The 16429-nt window shown below is 46.9% G+C and overlaps 1 protein-coding gene across 1 annotated transcript; it reads right to left on the bottom strand.

The window, feature by feature from the left end:
- Nucleotides 1-733: 733 nt before the first annotated feature.
- On the bottom strand, nt 734-14880 carry TTC12 (tetratricopeptide repeat domain 12; the record flags this gene model as incomplete). Its single annotated transcript, XM_080357999.1, has 21 exons — nt 734-809; nt 1649-1874; nt 3063-3162; nt 3976-4077; nt 4826-4894; nt 5682-5783; nt 6289-6423; nt 6655-6718; nt 7009-7101; nt 7673-7841; nt 8603-8691; nt 9807-9876; nt 10476-10664; nt 10953-11013; nt 11525-11596; nt 12264-12323; nt 12933-13054; nt 13305-13379; nt 13581-13611; nt 14194-14345; nt 14817-14880. The coding sequence occupies 21 exons, from the start codon at nt 14878-14880 to the stop codon at nt 734-736; spliced, it is 2121 nt and encodes a 706-aa protein (XP_080214125.1).
- Between the last annotated feature and the right edge of the window lie 1549 nt (nt 14881-16429).

The raw sequence follows: 16429 nt of genomic DNA, 5'->3' as shown, positions 1-16429 counted from the left end.
AATAACTGTAAAGAGATTAGAGACGAACAGAAGGAGCCATGAGCAAGTGCTCAAGATCAGCAAGGTCATGTACTGCTCTGACTCCACACAAAAGTAAAGCATCAAGGCATAGAATTGAATTTATATAGTGTATAGTAAATGCAATGCTACTAAAATAAACAGCCCATAATTGATAAACAAGCCTCATTGTCACGAATTATCATTTAGACTGAGCCCTTAGTCCAATTAAGACCAACATATTTAAGCGGCTAAGTATGAAGTTTAAGGTTTAAGTAAAGCATGAGGTGATACCACACGTGTAATAGTGAATCATAATCCAGCCAGCACAGGACACTATATGGGGGAAAAACAAACAACACCCACACGATTCCTCAAAGTCACAACTCTATTTATTTCTATTTTCTCCTAACACACTGGGTACCAGACCCAAACTGGACAGTAAACTAGACAACTAGGTCAATGGTTAACCAGCAAAGAACTCACCAGTGAGAAAGGGCAACATCACTTATCAAAGCTTAACGCAGGCTGTTATTTTAGTTGTTAGCCTAGATAATAAACTAACTTCTTTCTCTTGGTACTTATATTGATGTTGTTTTACTGGCTCTTATGGAGGACCAGCAAGCACTTGGAAAAGGGATTGAAAAGCTGATGTGCTTTGAGTTAGTTGTATTAGAGAAGAAAACACTCAAGGGCAAGCGACACTAACAGCGCATTTGAAGCTCTCCTGAAGAGCTCAGGTGCTCTGCACGTATTTCATGGAGGAGCTCAGGATGGCCAGCCCGTTGAGTTTCCGCAGCTGAAGAAGGTGCCTGCAAAGACAACAGAAGGGTCGCTGGGGGAGTCCAAGGTGACTAACAAAGCAAGTTGTGTTAAGTGGAAGAGCAACTTCCACTGCTCTGCTACACCCCGAAACCGCCAAGGGTGCTTAGTGCAACATTTGATAAATTCCTCCTAAAGCAGCACGATAAACAGAGTTTCTAGACTACAATTCCCCCGAAGAAGGAAAACGGAAGTTCTAAATAATACTTGACAATTGTTCAAATAGGTGATACTTCAAATTAACAACACAAAGTAACTAAAGGGTTTCCCTTTTATATCTCGGGACTGTTTTGTAAACCTCAGAGCAGACACTTCATGGTTCATTTGGGATCTCCAGCAGAAGCAAGGTGCTTAAACTTTGGAAGCCAAGCGTCATCCCTTGCTTTCTGCAGTGGGTGGGTGAGGATGTGCACGAACAAGCTGAACTCAGTTCACATCTGGAATGCAGCTCGCTGCAGCTGGCGCTCTGCAGGTAACTGGGGCTTGGCTTACCCTTGGCAGGTAGCAGCAGACGTTCTTTGCTGACATTTATACTGCTGTTTTGCTCTCGTCATTGCTCTGACCTCTAGAAACTTGTACCATCACTCCTCCTCCTTCCATTCTTCAGCACAGGGAGCAGCAGAAAGCAGCTCTTTGAAACACATTATGAGGGGCACCTAACAACACAGGAACCCTAAAGCAGAGCTATGGGGACAGTACCAGAAGTGGGAACGCTCCTTGGAGGAAGAGCGATGGATTGCATGGAGCATATGACGCTGGTCAGCTTTTCAAGAGCTACCACCCGATAACAGCCCGACGGCGCAGGAGAACAGTCGTTCTTTTACAATACCTTGGTTCAGCGACACAAAGCTTCCCCAGAGCAATGGCTGCGTTCTGCTGCACTGAAGTTCTTGTAGCATCACCACCAGCATGTTTCAACAAAGTCATCACGACATCGGAGCTCAGCAAGGACGCTGCTGCTCCAGGAACTCCAAGGCACTGGCCAAGGCATAAAGCGGCGTTTCCCACAATCATTTCATTCTCCGAGTCCAAGAGCTTCAGCAGCACGCTGAACCCTGCAGAAAGAGAGCTTAATGGCACAGAAGGCACGCGGTTTTGTCCTCCTGTCTTTACCGAAACCCCTAGAGAGTGAGCACTGCTCCGTGTCAGGTGCTTTTCTAGGTTAAGGTTCTGTTTTAAGACAGAAATGCTGTTGTGGCAAGAAGAGCTGAACAAAAGGAACACAAACAAGCTTTCTCTGTATCCTGAGCTAACAGAACGCGGCTCAGCTCACCTGCTGCTGTAACCTACGCTCATGTACAGCAGCGGGGTATTCTGTCCGTGCTCCTGATGCAGAGCAGCGCAGCTCTTGCTGGCAGCTGCAAGCAGCAGCAACTTTTTGGGCCACAGAATCTAGAAGCACTTAGACAGAATGCTTTCTAAGTAAAACACAGCCATGGCTTTCACATGCGTGAAGTTTCCTTGGGAGTTGTGGTTGAAAGAACAAGAGTGAAGTGTTTTTACTAATCTGAGGAAACGAAAGCTTCGTCTGCACATGACAGTGCCACTAATAGGGGGTGTACAAAAGGAAGACGGTGCTCCAAGAGGATTTAGTGAGTGGAAATCCTTCGAGTTCAAGTTGAACTACATGAGCTGACAGTTTCTTGACAGGTTCAACCATTTAGATAAAACTCAGGCATTCTCTGTTGTAGTTACATTAGCGTTAATTGATTTTAAAGCAATCTAAGTAGTGTTATACCACATGGCTAGAGCTAAATACTCACAAATACCCTCAGACATCTGATCTGATATAATCAGTCTGTCTCATATCTATTTCCTTTTAATACCAGGCCAAATATCCACTTGTAAATGGAGAGAAAATATAAACAGCCTCACCCTCTGGAAGTCAGATGCCTAAATGAAGACTATTATTTTAGCCACTAACTTTGGGAAATACAACCCAATTCTGTTACAGTTTACAAGCACTTTTTTCTCTGGCTCTGAAAAAACGTATCAAGCCATTTTCCTACAGTAAAGCGCAGTTTCTCTATCTCAGGCTTATTATCTGAGGCGCCTGTTTCCATGCACACACAGAGCTAAGGCCATTAAGCACTATTTCAGGAGGCGAACCAGCACATTACTCAAAGACATGGCTAAAGTCTTGCAAGAGTTAAACCCCGTGTTCAGTTCCATTCTAGAGGGGAAGAAAGTAATTGGAATTGAATCCACCTCTGCATTCAGACTCCAGTGAAGTTGGCACTTACTTTTATCTGCCTTCACTAGATCTTCCTGAGCTTGTCTGTTACTTCTGGTGCAGATGGAAAGGGTCTTTATACCATAGCTGGATGTGATCTGTCCTCCAGCCTGGGTTTGATTAGAACAAAGCACGCATTAGCAAACATACACTTCATACGCCAACTTACTCAAGCTTACAGACCAGCTTAGGTTAGTTAGGGTATAGTTAGGTATTCCTTACGCCTAAGCTCAAATACCAAAGTAAGGCTTTTGTAGAGCATATCTATCTCAAGATGGACATGGGCTGAAAATGACACAAGAACCGTCTCTTTCCTGCCAGCAACAAACATACAAAAATCCCTGAATCTCTGGAGCCCAGTTCCTTTCCGACTATTAACTGCCCTGGTGCTTGCTGGTGACACGAGCCCGGCTGAGCGCCACAGCCTGCTTTCGTCTGAAATCCACATCAGGCTGGGTACATACACATTCTCCCAGATCCACAGCTATACGGGAGAACAGTGCCTGCAGATTAACATACACATTATTTAGGCAAAAATTGCTCCCCAGCTCGGTTCAGCAGCCACTGATGATCAGTGGCAAGGGCTCCATTGCTCTCCAGTGGTCCGAGTTAGATCACACCGACTTTAAGCCCTAATGCACCCACTGGGCCTGCGGTAGTTGATTCTGGAATTGGCAGGGCCCTGCAAGCAGAGCTGGACTACAGACCAGCCTACAGGAGCCAGGTCTAATTTCCAACCTGCTTACCTAGCTTAAAACGAAACTCGAGAGCAGTCACAATGGCCAACAGATGCGGACACCAGCAGCCAGAGTGACTGCGCAGGTCTTTCTCCTAAGGAAAAGAGGCTAAACACAGAGGCAACTATGGTTTTCTTAAGGGGCAACACAGGCAAAAATAAAGGGAATTTTGTTAAATTCATTTACTTTCAAGAATCTGATGATTTTCTTCACCACCCCTCCTTTTACCGCTGCTTCTGTCGCCGTGGAGGATGCCGGCAGGACGCGACTCAGCACTCCAATGGCTCTCTTCGTTAGAACAGTGTGCAGGGAGAAAGGAAAAGTTTATTCGTCCAGACAACTTTAAGGAGTTTTCAAATTATTTTGTTTTTTTCAGAATAAAGCCAAATAATTGAAGTGATAAAAGGAGAATTTCACAGAAACACAACAAAGAACCCCTTCAGGACACGGCACAGCTTTGAAAGACTCGGTGCAGACAGAGATGAGACCAAACAACAAGCAACAGGACAACTCCCTGTATGCTTTGTTATTGAAACAAATTCCCAGTAGGAACCAGCCCGGCACTATTGAGTCAAATAAAGAAGATCAGGAGAATTCATGTCAGTTCAGAGAGGAGAATGGACGCAGAGTCCACATCTGCTCCCACCGATCTGCCCCAAACACCTGCTGTCTGTGCGAGTTACACACACAACAGGAGTCCAATGTCCCAGCCTTGATTCACATACAATAACTGTAAAAAGAAACAGCAGCTAAACACCCAAATTATTCTTGCTCCTTCGCTTCTAGATTGATTTTGAAGAGTTTTATACTGAACACAATCCTAAGGTTGAAATTATTTGTAAGAGCTTCTGTTAAGTCTATTCCAAGAGAACATTGAACACCTCTTGCATCAAATAATACCAAAAACTGAACAATATAAGGGGTATATTATCTCTTTACTACTAACAATTATGAACGTCTTAGGCTTCAAAGCCTAAGGCACAGACTTGTACAGTTTGCACTGGGCTGTTCATTAGTCCGTAGATGTTCCACTTACTGTGACAATCCTCCCGTCCTTGTCCCCAAGGAGAGACATGCACCTGCCGCTCACGTCCTCAGCAAAGCACTGAAACAACAACGCGAAAAGGCAGGTCCAGCCGACTGCTGGAAGCGCCAGGAGAAGAATGGGCTGATACACAAAGCACCGCGCACCGGAGAACCCAGGGAGACCAGGGCACACACGGCACCGAGTCACTAACACTGCACCATCCAGACCTGACTTAAGAAATTGTTCCTTCTTGACGGAATCCTTAGTTTTAAACAATTTTGGAACGTGCCAAGCATCTAAGAATATTCCACAACAGGAGACTGATGACAAACAAAACATTTATACCACTATAGAAAGGTTCTATACACTGTGTTTTTCTCATAACTGTGTGTATATGGGGTGTGGCGGTGGAAGAGAAAGTTTTGTAGATTTTTTCACGTCTTAGTTTACTTAGTCAATTATCTGTAATAGTAACCTTAAATACCAATAAAAACTAAACATTAACTCAACGCCAGCAAAATCCGAGGTTGGCAGCCTCTAAGTGCTTCAGCACGCTTGGTGTGAAAGGGGGCTCTGAATCCAGCTAACGCGGTCGAGCTCTTTTTCCCTGTACAGAAAGAGGGCTCTGAATCCATCTAACACGGTCAAGCTCTTTTTCCCCGTACGGACTGCAAGGCCACAATGTTCCACGGCCATTCCCTCACCTCATCCATCTGAATGCTTTGGTTTGACGTCAGTGACTTGCATCAGACCCACTGACAGTGCCAAGGGAGGAGGGGGCTCTAACTGCTCAAGCAATTCTGCATCTCTGAGAAAGTGTTTATAAGAAGACAACTACCAAAGAACGTTTACAGGTCTTGCATACCTGGATGGTCACATTTGATTCAAGCAGTAAGTTCATCATTAGGCCCAGGACTGCAAACACACACTCCTGGTATTGGGGTGTGCTGACATCCAAGTATTCACCCTGTGCACGAAGGAAAGAAGAGTGCCATCAGTTCAGGGTTCAGCTCATGCGCTTCCCCAGTCTCGCGTGTGCTTGCGGACACGGCGCTTCGGTGTTCCCCTGCTGCACCAGCAACTTAGAAGGAAGAAAGTCCTGTAAGCACCAGAGCAAATGGTGCCTTTTTAACACAGATTCATCCTTGTGTTTGTTCCTCTTTGGTATCTAAAGCTGCACACTCCAAACGTCTGATGTTTAGGCAGTTAATAAGATCCTCTGAATTCTTTAATTTCGGAGGACTGAGTTCATACTGCATCCTTAAAATAAGGCACCATTCACTCTCCCCCACCCATCTACCGATCTGCACCTTATGTGAACAATGGACCTTTATCCAACTACTAGATTAGAAAGATCTCAGTCGAGGGTTCAAAGCCATTAGGTGAGGCAGACAAACAGGATCACGCAGGTACCACTTCCACAGGAGACAGGGCTGAAAACACTATTCTAGGGAGCCGTCACATTTCTTTACCATGAGCTTTAAGCAGGCTTGCCAGCACTCCTCGCACTCGGAGATCTGCGCTCGAATGGCCACGTCTGCACACAGGTTGCCCATGACGCCAACGCAGCGCGCAAGGGCTGCCTGGTTCACCAGCGCGGCAGAGGCCTGAGAACACAGGAGTGGAACAACAAATCAAGAACAAGTGACAAGGAAACACAAACACATGCTCCCACCCCTCTGGAGATGGAAAACGGGAACAGAACTACGGGCACAGTAACTAGTTCTACCACAGAGAGGTTCTGTCTAGAAGCAAGCGGCTGTAAAACTGGAAAGAGTGGTCATAAGACACGTTACACACAAAAGTAAACCAGAAATATAGAAACAGATCTTTCATACCAGCAGCTGGGTGAATAAAGGTAAAACAGCTGTGGACAGCATGACACGACACTGGGTTTTGAACCTGTCGGGGGATAAAGAAAGCCATATTTGGACACGTAAAGCTTTAGACAAAACTCACAGATAAAGGCAACACAACAGCAACATAAAGACAAAGTACAACAAGAAGCAGCTGTGGTTTAATGCCAGCCAGCAACTAGGACCACCCAGCTGCTCACTCACGGCCTCCCCAAGGTGGGACGGGGGACACAATCAGAAAGGGGAAAAAGAACCAACCAACCTCATGGGTTGAGATAAGAACAGTATAATGAACAGTATAACGAACAGTATAATGAATGAAGAAATGTAAGTTACCTTTCCTCTGCTGTTAAATCAGATAGTATGTTCATGGCACTGCTAGCCCTGGTATCAGTGTGGTTGACAAACGTCATCAAAATCTGCAGCCATCTGTTATTAAAAAGAAAAAATAAACAAATTGTGTCCACTTTGGTTTAATTATTAAAGATCAAAATCGTATTTTAAGTGCACCAACAAAATTTGTGGTCTTGAGCTTCATTGTGTTCAGTAGGGCTTTGACCAAGCTGGATAAGCCAGGCCTTTCAGACACCCTCAGTCACCTAACTGCCAGCAGAACGTGTGTTAGTACCAGATCCTCCCATGATATCCCTCCTTGCACCAGTGCCAGCATCACAATATCCCTCCTTGCACAAGTGCCAATATCACAATGTCTGTCCTTGCACAACTAGAGCAATTTTAACACACGTGCCAATTTCTGTCAGCACTATAACATTTCACCAGCGTGCAAGCTCCACAGACACGGGAGGCTAAGCTGCTCTGCTGCTGGCAAACATCTTGGGGATGGACACGCAGAACGCAACTGAAAAGTTTTAGAGAGAGCACCTCTAGGCTCGTCTCATTCCAATGACGAGCCCACTGCCCAGAAGCCCGTGGGACAGGTTCTGAACACGTGCGAACCCTGGAGCGAGGACGTTTCCTGAGGTACAGCAGTGCCCATTACTTTGATAGGTCCAGGTGCCTGACAAGCAGCCTCCTCCCGTTCTCATTCTCTGAGTAAAGAGAAATCAGTGCCAATGTCTCCTGTTGGATCTCCGGCACTCCGCAGGAGAGCAGTTTTGGCAGCTGTGCATTCACATCAGGCTGAGTCAATAGAAGATGCTGATTTTCTTCTGAAATAAAAGAGAAGACCTAAGACCAATGTCACACGCAAATGGCGCCCCCATTACTATTATATGTTTTTATTTCTAGGTGCTGATTTAACATGTTTAATATCTCTATTTCATCCACGAGCGCCTGCGCATCCCTCTGTGTTCACTGCCGGCGACCCGCGGGCAGAGTACGGCACAGGCCTTCCCCTTGCCCTGCAGCACGAATATCCTCTCGGGCACCAGCTGGATGCTGCGGCACACGAGTCAATGCCGACACCAAGCATTCTGCTTTCCTCTCCACTTTATCACCCACCGCCACAGCGGATCATTCCCCATCTACACGTACACTCCCTACAAACAGAGGCAAGGGCGACCTGCCCGGTGACGACCAATTGCGAATACCTAAGGGATTCCGCACTTCTACAAACCTCTGCTTTTTGCTGGTACAACTGCTTAAAACAGTGCAAAATGGCACAAGTGATATTATCTTGAAAGCAGCAATAAACACAGGGAATTTACTTGCCACCCCTTCAGCAAATTTAAAATGCCCATAGAAACAGACTATGAGTTTCATCTCGTGACGCACAGAACCATCAAAAGTGCGTTGCTGCCAGCAGAACACGTCCAACGCTTGCCTTTGACCTCTAAAACTTGGTTTACAACAGTGTGTAGAGCCAAGTGCTCTGGCAGAGTGACGTTCATGCCAAACAACGCTTCCAGACACAATAAGTGCCGTATTAACAGTACATTAGCGATGATTAACATTCATTATATAGTCTTACCGTTCCCGGTGCAGACAGCTTGCCAAAGGAAGAGAAGAGAAACAGACAGATCCACTTCAGCACTGTTTTTAGTCTCTGTACAGAAGGCCCTGAATTAGAAATGTTATCTCATAAAAAGAGCAAAGGACAGGTCAAAGCATTAGTTTTTGGGTAGGGAAACCAGCAAAGGCGCACAGAGATGAGGCTCCGCCACAGGAACACGGGAGTTCATAAGCTCTAAACCCAGCTCATTGGTGACACGTTTTTAGAACGATCAGACTCGTTTTCCAGAACCTCCCCAAGACCAGATCTAGGATCTGTTCTACCTTCAACACACACAGGCCCTATACAAGCGTAACACAGCACAATACAGGTGATAAACTCAGTTCTGCACCGAGATAGTTGTGAACAGCCTGGGTGCAAAAACTGTGCAAATTTGGAAGGGCTTCAGCTCTTAAGTGTGTTTACAGCCAACATCCGAAATACTGGCGAGCCCCGAGGACGCCCCCGCGCTGCAGAGCCGCTGCCAGCCTGAAACGGCTGCCCGGCCCCTTCTCAGCTAACTTACTAGTGCCAAATTTTCAGATCACATCTTTTGCACATGTTACTTGTTTCCATTCTAACTGAACTTGACTCAAATACGTATTCAGACACATATAAAGCAATACGGGTAAATATTAGTCAGATTTGTTTCCCGATTACCGAAACAATACGACAGCGGCCACGAAAGCACGGCAGCAGAAGATACAGGTCCCCAGAGATGATCCCCATCCTTGATCACAGGATTAGAGAGTTTCACGGGTTACACTACAGAGCTATATGGCCAAATATTTACTGACAGCACCAACAGCACCAGGGAGTCTGGCCAGGTGTACTTAAAGCCACTGAGTGCTTTCAGATGCTCTTTCATGCTAAGGTGGGCTGGGTTTTTTGGTGTGTGTGTGTGTGCATGTGCTTTTATTTCCCCCAAAGTTGCCCTCCCCATGACAGGAAGGACAACTGTGCGGAAATAGGAGAACCAAGCAGAAATCCATTCATTCTGCTCACTGCGTCTAAGAGACCACTGTTTGTGTAGGAGTCAGTGCACTCAGCCATTAACATCTGTTATTACATTATCTTTTGATAATCCCATGTGCGTTTCAAGATGTGATTGTCTTTCTTGAGAACAATCTCTTCATTTTCTCATGCTGTAACACCCTACTGTTCTCCTTGGGAGAGCTCTTACCGTCTCACAGCCTCGTTGTCTTTGAGGATACTGAATCCATTGTTTGTTCTAAACAGAGTTTGCTCAGTGCCTGAAAAATTCAGAGATAAACGAATGAGCTCTGTGACCCATCTGGCTGATACATCCCAGTGAAGGCAGAGTGCCACCCTCCTGTGACACGGTGTCAAAGGAGAAAGTCACCGTGTCCACAGCTTTGGGGAAAGGCTCCAGGAACGCTACGTGAAGTAGAAACAGCTTTGAAGCTAAAGGCCTCTCTAATCCATGCCTGATGCTGTAAAGGACGATTGACTTGGGGGATTGGACTAGATGATCTTTTGAGGTCCCTTCCAATCCCAAACATACTGTGATACTGTGATACTTCAAGCTAAAGGCTGTTTAGGAAAACTGAAACGTGAGACCAGCTTTGCAAATCAACATGCTTTAACAGAGAATGACAAGTGTTTCAAAACAAATGAAACACCTCTTAAGAAGTCTTAACAGATCGGCTACAACATCCGTCTAGTTCTAAAATGATATGTAAACATCTACTGGCTGTAAATTTGGACTTCAAACATTACTGATTTTATGTTTAAAATATAGGGATAGTTTTTCTGCCCCTTTAAAAACTCCTCCACTTGTATTAATCTACTTGGACTCCCATGATCAACAAACTTGGTGTCACACACTTACGGCCTTTGACGGCTCCTGCCAACAGTCGGATCCCGCCCGTGTAGTACAGGACGTGCTGGTGGGGTCTCCGCAGCTTCTGCAGCAGCTCTGCTATGGACAGGGCAGCAGGATCCCCAGAGCGAACCTCCGTCCTTGCTGCCTCCTCATCTTCCATTCTTTCTTCCTCCAAGTTTACCTCGTTGACACAATCTTGGAAATAATAAGAAAACAAAGCGTGTCAGATGAAGGTTCTGATAGGGTCAAGTTTCAAGTAAAGAAATGAAGCAGAGTCCATGGGACAGCACGACGTTCTACACGCAGGTGTACAGGACCAGCGACAGCTCTGGTGAGGGAAACAGCTGGAACAGGAAACAACCGCAACCAAAAGCTGCATGAAAAGACTCCAGCAAAAGTTCCGAAGGGCTGAGCAGGGGTTTGATTAAGCTCTGTCTTGATCACAAAGCAAGGGACGGCAGGGGAACGATTTTAATTTCTCACCTTTGAATAGGCTTTCCTTTCGGGGATCAATTTGTAAGATCTTCTCGTAACACTGCCTGGACTGAACAGGGAAAAGAACAGCTCTCTCAATGTAAGATAAGATAGGAAGATGATAACAATTATAACCCAGGCTGAGTCATCCCAGTTAAGCTCAAAAGTTCTTGGCCCACGGTATTGAAGCGTGAAAAATCACATTTATGGAGACGCACAAGTCAAAACTTCCATGATTTAAAGTATTTACGCTTCCATTAGGGTTTCATACGTGAAATGCAGAACTAGATCTTTTGTTTGATATTCATTTCACTGGGATCTTGGGAAAATATATATACACATATATATATCACTCTCACTAGCATCTTTAATCTTAACAGTTCACCGAACCTGAATTATGCAGAGATTTTTGTCACGCACAGATAACACGCAATCATTTCTCAGCTATAGGCAGCAACAGTTTAATGCACTGCCCAGAGCAATTTGGGATAAAAATATAAAACACATTTTACTCGATTGTCTCTTTGGGGCAAACGCAGAACAAAACACGGTCCCAGGGGCGCAAGATTTAGTCAGCTTACCTCACTGTAGTGCTTAAGTGCCAGGTGAGCTTTCCCCATCAGAAAATAGGCTTTAATGCATTTTTCATTGCACTGTGTTGAAAAAGGAACTATTCATTATGTGTTTAGAAATTTTAACCTTTAAATACTTTTTTTCCAGCCTTCTGACTAATAGTTTTAGCTGCCCAAAGTGACTGCGAGCACGAAAAGGAGCATTCATACCGTCTGCTAGGGGTACCTCAAGTTTATATGGTGAATTATCACCTCCAGGTACCAACTTCCCTCCCTAAGCGAGGAACGCAGGCGCTGCTCTGGTTAAGAGTGGAAAGCAGCTGGTGCTGATATCCTGCCCAGAAAACTGCACTTTGGGCAACACAAGCAGATTCTCATACAATTGGGTAACCTTGAAGGCCCGCATCAAGTCTACAATGGCAGAACTTCATAACAACACGATTTCCGTGTCTTTTGATGAGTTCTGCCAGGAACAGGTACTAATTTTCATTAGAAAAAAGAGAGGAAACATCCAGCTCAGCACTAACAGATGGGGTTATCTTTTCCAGCTCCATTACAAGTGAAAAGCACTTATTTCTTTAAATGATACTGCCAATATTATTAATAATCTGCTAATTGTGTTGTAGTCATTGGCACCACTGATGGGACGCAACTACATTTCAGCTCAGCTCTTTGGCGTTTTATATGATCTTTGCCCTTCCCCACCAGATCTGGTTTTGGGAGCTTAGAGACAGAATCCTGCCGTTACCTTCAATGCCCATTCGCAGTCACCAATGGCTTTTTCGTATTCATGCACCTTCAGGTAGGCCTGAAATCAACCAAGATCGTCCAGGTAGAGGGATCAGAATCTGCAAACAGGTTCCACCGCCCACTGTGCACACATCGGTTCAGTCAATAAAAATACTAAAAAGATTAGACGGTTTATTTGCTTAGCCATTGATTTTGCAGGATAATTACCAGCTGTTCCTTCATTCCTCCTCCATCTCCTTGGAGTTTGAATAAACCAAAATTCAATACGCACATACGCATGATACAAAGCAAGTAGAGAAAGCAAAACAAGTATTAATCTACAGTTATAAAAGTGACCCCTAAAAAGAAATAATTCAAAAATCAGCGCATCCAAATAACACTATGACCTAGAATGACTGTTCTCTCCTTATTCTGAAGGAGCAAACGTCCACCTGTGCCATGTCCAAGGGGGGAGACTCGAGCGCTCCCTTGGGAAGGAGCAGCCGCAGCAGGATTGAGGCCCCCAGGGATTCAGATACATTGGAAGTTCCACCTCTAATGATCTGCTTTGTGTAAATTTGCCCAATATATGACCTTTTACGAAATCCATTTAGATAATAGAACAATATTACTTTGCCAGAATAAGACCCCAAAGTGGTCTAGGGGCAGCTCATTTCCACATGCTGACCTGTGCTCTGTTGGTATAAAGTTCCTGCTTATCCTTCAGCTTTTCCAGACCTTCGGAGTATCTCTTGATGGCCGTGCCATAGTCTCCTTTCCTGAAGGCGTCATTTCCCTTCTCTTTCAGAGCTGCAAAACAACACACAGGCATTCAAAACAACATTTGTGTTTCATTTGCCCAAATGGTGACTGAGGAAACAGAGGCCATATTGGAATAATCATCAAAACAGCGAATCAATGCTGTGTCTTGGATAACCAGGGCACTGTCTCAGCATGTGTAAGAACGGCAATAACAGAGTAGCTCGACAGCATCTTAAATCAGCCCAGATCCTGCTAAATAGTGTGTGAAGGCATTAGCTAAAAAACCTTTGGCAATTACCATTTGCTAAGTGTTCGTTCCTCTTCCTTCGTTCAGCTCGTTCCTTCGCATCCTTTTCCAAAATAGCCAGAAAGCCTTGTTGGAATCGGGAGAGTTGGTGGTATTCGAAAAATAAGAAGTGAGAGAGAGCGACCTTCATTAAAATCAGTCTACAGTAGAGAAAACAGTTATTTCTAAGGCTTTGGCAGAAATGTTATTAGGTCTTGCAGGAAGTAACAGCAACGCTGCTAAAATCGATTGAAGAGATGCTAAATATTTTAGGGAGCACTGTCCTACCTTTGTTCGCTGCCTCTGCATTTGCCGTATCCTAAAAAGAGAGAAACACGCGCATGTATACGTACAAAGATTTTACCACAACCCAGAGCAGCAAAGAACACTTGGTTAAGTTGTTCAAAGCCACACAGTCTCTGAAATATCCAGATTAATGCGTATTGGGAACAGCAAATCGACATTTAAACACAGGATGGTAAGGACTGAGTTGTTTTTGTACATTACCAGGAGGTTTCCCCGTGAACCTTCCCTGCGTTCCAACCCAACTGCAGGAACCAAAGCCCAGGGAACAACCAAGAGACTCTTGTGGCTTCAACTAGTTTGGCTCAAGTTGCTGAAGCACAGGAAACAGCTACAGGTTACAGCACCTTGGTGCTGCCGTGCAACTTGGATAAATCCAATAGAAGCATTCTGTATTATCAACAGCCTTTAGAGAAAGACAATATAACACCAAGTACCTCCCAATAAGATAACTGGTGAAAATAATAATGCCACATTTAGAACATTCTTATAAGTATTGTACTTTTTTTTGTTCTCCTGGGTCAGGAATGTGAATTAGTCTTACTTAAAAGCCCAAAACTGCATGCAGCTTCAACTTCAAAGGGAAAAAACCCCTTACGGAAGCTCGCGTGTTGATGACTGTTCTGTTCACCATAGTCTTGCTTTCTTCCTCCTTGCAAGTTTCTTGATCATGGAGCCTCTTCTCTGTTTCGGCAATAGCTTTTTCCTGGACAGCTGGGTCTGTGGAGTTCAAGCCTTGCACTAAATTGCCTAAAAAGGGGATGAAAAAATAAGAGACACACATGACTCCCAGTGATCCTGGGAGGACCAGGAGATCCGTTGTGCCTCTGCCGACCCATGCGTTTGAAACACAGGTGACCAGGGTCGCCTCTGTAAATGGAAACCTTTACAAACACAACTCCCTCTGGCTTCCAAGAGCTACCTACAGCTTCTGCGTTCTAAAATTTGCTAGGCGTAGAGAGCAGCTCTTGGCATCCGCACAGCCTTGTGACACCTAAGGAGACTTCACGTAAAGCAAACTCGGAAAGGAAGGGCGGGAATTCTCCTGTTTTCCATTCGTTTTCTGCTTTCCTTTTGCTCATGTCCTTTTTCTTTCAGTCCCTGGTACCCCATCCCGACGAAAACGGGGATGTCCGACCGCCTCCGGCCCCCACCGCGCCCCCGCGGAGTCTCCCGGCCGGGGACAGCCGGGGACAGCCGGCTCCCCCGCGGGTCACTTACTGATATCGTCCACACGGCGGAGGAACCGCTGGAAATCCTCCTCCTGCCCCCGGTCGGGCAGCATGGCCGGAGCGGCGGGGCCACCGGACGGACCAGCCGCGCCGGAAGGTGCGCACCGACCGCGCCGTTGCCGTGGCAACCACGGCCGCCGGGCACACTCCGCCAAGGGGCGTGGTTATGCAAAACAGGGGGTGGGGCGTCGCCGTCCGCCATTTCGCGCCCACCCTCGGGAGCCGGGGCGGCGTGGGAGGGTTGCGGGGTGTGCTCCGCTCCCTCCGCGCCGTGCGTGGGCTGTGCTGCCGACCCCGCTCGCCCCGCAGCGTGGGGTCCCGCTCCTGGCGCGCGTCAGCCCGTGCTGTGCAAAACCCCGCTGCGGCCCCAAGGGGGTTGGTACCTGCGCAACAGCGACACAGCCAGAGGGTGGCACCATCCTCCAGCACAACGCGGCCGGCTGCGAACAAAGCTGTGACTGCAGGGCTTCTCCCGCCTTGTCGCCTGTGTCCCCAAAGCAGCCCCCGTGCTCCCGCCAGCCGGCTGAGCGCGCCCCGAGCTGCGCGTCCGCCCGGGGGAATGAAACACGGGCAGGCTGTGCTCCAGCAGTACGTGCGGTGGCCAGGGACACACTTCTCAGGCTCTTCGGGCCCTCGCAAGAGACGCCTCGCCCTCCTTTTCCCCATGCAGCCCCGGTGGATGTGTCCGGCTCGCGGTTCAAGGCAGTCTGTGCATCCAGCACTTCACACAAAGCACGTTCCCAGCAGGACACGCACACGCATGTCATGGCTCCAATAGCTAGATGGTGGCAGCTACTGGAAGTTGTGAGTCGCCAAAGAGCGCCAGAGCATCACTGAGTTCCTGCTGCACTGCCAGGACGTTTAAATTTCGGGCACGTTATAGCCCGGCCTGTCAGAAAGGTTCTCCCCATGGCTGTGAACCTGCAGCAGTGAACTCCAGCTGGGTGGGAAATGGAGCAAGCAGGGGTCCCGCAGTCTCTCCCCTCGTGGCGGGTGGACGGGCTGCTGCCCTTCAGCCTCCTGCTCCGCCAGCTCTGCACTCTGCTCCGGCCTCTGGGCTGCCCCGCTGGCTCAGTGTCCGGGAGCGGAGCCGTTCAGCTTAAAGATGCAGCATCTCTATAGGCAAATCCTGCCTTTACTCACCTGCGTCCAAATAGCCTTGTGCGCCTCCCATTCAGCTTCCCCTTCTCTCTCCTTTCAAGAGGCTGCATTTCGTTGTGCCATCAGATCCAATGTTTATGTCTCCTGTTCATCAGGCTCTGCAGGGGGGCTACAGAAGAAAGAGCGTAATTTGCTGTATGGAAAGCCACTGCTGCTCACGCACTGCTATAGCGTCACTCACAGAGCAGCCAGCAGACACGGTGCTATACTGCCATGCGGCTTCTGCTGTGCCAGCATCCCCAGCAGAGCCGGGCGGCTGTGCGCTGCACCAGAGAAACACAGAGACCTGCAGGACCTGAGCCTCCGTGGGCAGGATGAAGCTAATGATGCAGCTGAGGAAAATAGGAGCTGGAAATCATTTAGCAGCTGGGTGGAGATTTCATTACAGCAAATGAAGAAGTTCTCAACTCAGTTTGGCTGCGAGATCTGCTGATCGCTCAC

The sequence above is a fragment of the Nesoenas mayeri genome (genome assembly GCF_963082525.1).
Source record: "Nesoenas mayeri genome assembly, chromosome: 22".
Taxonomy (NCBI): Eukaryota; Metazoa; Chordata; class Aves; order Columbiformes; family Columbidae; genus Nesoenas; species Nesoenas mayeri.
The sequence above is the reverse complement of the archived record's forward strand: the minus strand, read 5'-3'. Positions and strand labels throughout refer to the sequence as shown.